Source organism: Barbus barbus (genome assembly GCF_936440315.1).
Source record: "Barbus barbus genome assembly, chromosome: 26".
In the NCBI taxonomy this organism is placed as follows: Eukaryota; Metazoa; Chordata; class Actinopteri; order Cypriniformes; family Cyprinidae; genus Barbus; species Barbus barbus.
In genome coordinates this window covers 30,051,713-30,055,246 of record NC_136754.1, presented here as the reverse complement: position 1 = coordinate 30,055,246, position 3,534 = coordinate 30,051,713, and the positions used below count along the sequence as shown (strand labels likewise).

Here is a 3,534-nt window from a genome sequence, read left to right as displayed (position 1 = left end):
TTAAAAAAAAAAAAAAAACTAAACTAAAATACAGCTAACTAACACAATACAAACATGATAGCATAATAAATATAATTTTTGGGAAAAAAAAAAACAGATTTGCAAATACACTCTTCATATATATAAAATAACGTTGGATTATTCAGGTACACGTTCAAAATGATTTATAAACAAACGTGTCTTAATGTTGCATTATAATCATTAAAGTGTTTTCAATCTGGTGCGTATCCGCGCTGGCTAGTTTGTGGAGAGTGTATGGTTCTTTAAGGTCTGGAGAAGTGTGTGTTTGGCTAGGGTGGGCTGGGACGTCCCAACACCTCTCGTTTTTCTTCAACCTTGTGTGTGGCCGCTCGCTTTACACGGCCCGATCTCCCATTGGACAACTTAGATGTTATTGGGAGGAGTCTTACTGGCAGCAAAAGGGGAAAAGAATTGAAGTGCGCAAAAGTATTATGTAGTGACCGATGCTTAGCGTTCAGAAGTTTTCCAATGCGCGCTCCGACAGACAGAGGTGGCCAGTACGCGAGTCCAATCCACTAGTCACATTTTGTAAATACGGTGGCATAACGTGGACTCTCGGGTGGACTGCCTTCCCGGTTTCAGAGGAGTTTGTGGATTGCTTTAGACTTCTTGACGTCTGTTCTTTGTCAGCGCCGTTTGGAGAGAAGTCATGCAGGCGCGCTATTCCGTCTCCAGTCCCAACTCACTGGGAGTCGTGCCGTACATCAGCAGCGACCAAAGTTATTACCGGGCCGCCGCCGGAGGGGGGTACACCGGGATGCCAGCCCCCATGAGCATGTACTCTCACGCGGCCCATGAGCAGTACCCTGCCAGCATGGCGAGGGCGTACGGACCGTACACACCGCAGCCGCAGCCCAAGGATATGGTAAAACCACCGTACAGTTACATTGCGCTCATCACGATGGCCATCCAGAACTCCCCAGACAAGAAGGTGACCCTAAACGGCATTTATCAGTTCATAATGGAGCGCTTTCCCTTTTACAGGGACAACAAGCAAGGCTGGCAGAACAGTATCAGACACAATCTATCCCTGAACGAGTGCTTTGTCAAAGTGCCCCGCGATGACAAAAAGCCTGGTAAAGGCAGCTATTGGACCCTGGACCCGGACTCGTATAATATGTTTGAGAACGGCAGCTTTTTGCGCCGACGACGGCGTTTCAAAAAGAAAGACGCCACGAAGGATAAAGACGAGCGAAACGTCAAGGAAGCGCCTTCTCGCCAGCAGAATCAGAACCAGAATCAGACGAACCGCGATCAGGAGCAGTCGGCGCCAGGCTCACAGCCAGTGCGCATTCAGGACATTAAAACCGAGAACGGCACATCCACGCCTCCGCAAGCCGTTTCTCCCTCGCTAAGAACCGTTCCCAAGATGGAGAGCCCCGACAGCAGCAGTATATCGAGCGGTAGCCCTCACAGCATACCCTCCACCCGCTCTCTCAGCCTGGACAGCGCCGGCGAACAGCAGCAGCAGCAGCATCACCAAGGCCAGGCCGCGGCGCAGGGCTTCAGCGTGGATAACATCATGACCTCCCTCCGCGGCTCGCCTCAGAGCTCCGTCGAGCTCACCTCGTCTCTAGTGGCCCCCTCACGGACAGGTATAACTCCCACGTTGTCCCTGAACTATTCACCCAATCAGACGTCTGTGTACAGCTCGCCTTGCAGCCAGAACTCAATCTCGACTACCTCCAACGCCACCTATCATTGCAACATGCAGGCCATGAGCTTGTACGCGGGCGGGGATCGCTCGGGCCACTTGGCCACCACTACCACCACCGTGGACGAAACTCTGCCCGATTACTCGATCACGACCACCACGTCGTCCTTAAACCACGGGAATCCTCAGGAGGGCCACCATGCGCACCAAGGGCGCCTCGCGTCATGGTACCTAAACCAGGCTGGAGACATTGGCCATCTAGGCGCCACTTACCCTGCGCAGCAGCAGAACTTCCATTCGGTCCGAGAGATGTTTGAATCGCAGAGAATCGGTCTGAATAACTCGCCGGTGAACGGGAATAACAGCTGTCAAATGTCGTTTCCCCCGAGTCAGCCCATATACCGCACGTCGGGGGCTTTTGTGTACGACTGCAGCAAGTTTTGACCAAACAAGTAGCCTATTTTTTTGTTCTCCTTCTTCGTTTTGTTGTTGTTGATTTCCCCTGTTCTCGATACCGAGAGACGCTGATAGCTATTTACCGAGTCTACCCCGTGATGGACTGAAAAGAAACCGAACACAAACGCGATTCAGACACACTTGATCTTGGTTTGTTAAGGACAGTGTTACTTCGAATAACACGTAAGTCTTCTTCGTTATTGTGAGCTATATGCTGGGCTGTGTTGACGTGCGTCAGACGTTTATGGACTTGTTATTACGTGTAAATTGCATATAGTAATTTATTTCTAAAGTGTAGCCGGATATTATGGACCAAACACCAAAAAGTGTTTCTAAATCGAACTGCATTCATTGTCCAAATGTTCCACTATATCAAGGAACGGAACATGTATAACGCCATATTCTTTCAAATTATCTCCTTTTGTTGAAAAAGTATTCTGAAGGAACTGCATTGTTTGTTTAATAAATTGCCATGCTATTTGAGTTAAAATTAGGCTACGCCTGATTTCTTAAACCCCTGTCAGGAACACATCTGTGTGCTAGTATAGAGTAATACTGCATTTAGAGCAAAATAGCTTGAAGAAAGTGCCAATTACCTCCATAAATGATCCAAATAAGCGTGTCGAACTGATTCGGCTTTGCTGTGGCACAGTTTCTTGATCCAAACGCCCGTCTAATCCTAAAATGCACCAAGAAACGAATACATATCTGATCATGCACAATGATTTATATGAAAATAATCACAGGCCCTGCAAGCAAATTAATATTTCAGCATTTTATGGAACCGTGCAATAGCCTACTAAATATGCATTCATCAGCTTGAAAAAAAAAATGTTATTAATTAAATGCTATTTATGTCTAGGTTTTAGTCTTTTTATAATTACTCATTACATTTTTTTAAATCTAAATTTAGCAACATTGTACACTTATATTGTATATACTACATTGAATATAAAATATGAAAATATCACGTGATTCAATTCAATTAAATTTGTCTAGAATCCACGGCCCGCAGTTAAGTAAGGCCGAATTCAGAAGTATAATTATTCTTATTACAATTATTATTACTGTTATTATCTGCATGGTAACTGTAAAAAAAATAAAATAAAAAAAAATCAGGTGGAAGCTAAAAATGTGGTTAATGTGGTAGCATCCAGTACATCTGGGTTAAGTCAAAATATTATTTAATGTGACTGAATCAAATTTATGAATCTAAGTAACACCACCACAATCCTTTCGAAGGTTTAGACCAGATAAATCTCTTTAAACAACAACTGCATATTTCATGTTTTTACAGAGCAATAGCAGTGGTGGTAATATAATCAGCTATTGCCATGCAATTTATATTTTAATGCTGTGAGGTGAGGTGAGGTGAGGTTATAATTTGCTGTTACGCAGCTCCA

General features: G+C 44.9%; 1 protein-coding gene across 1 annotated transcript; it reads left to right on the top strand.

Annotated features, from left to right (window-relative positions):
• Window positions 1-452: 452 nt before the first annotated feature.
• Window positions 453-3,217, top strand: LOC306846191 (forkhead box C1-A-like). The gene has a single exon (XM_079379346.1). It carries the CDS (start codon window positions 671-673, stop codon window positions 2,117-2,119), a length of 1,449 nt encoding a protein of 482 aa, XP_079235472.1. The 5' UTR covers window positions 453-670; the 3' UTR covers window positions 2,120-3,217.
• The last annotated feature ends 317 nt before the right edge of the window (window positions 3,218-3,534 follow it).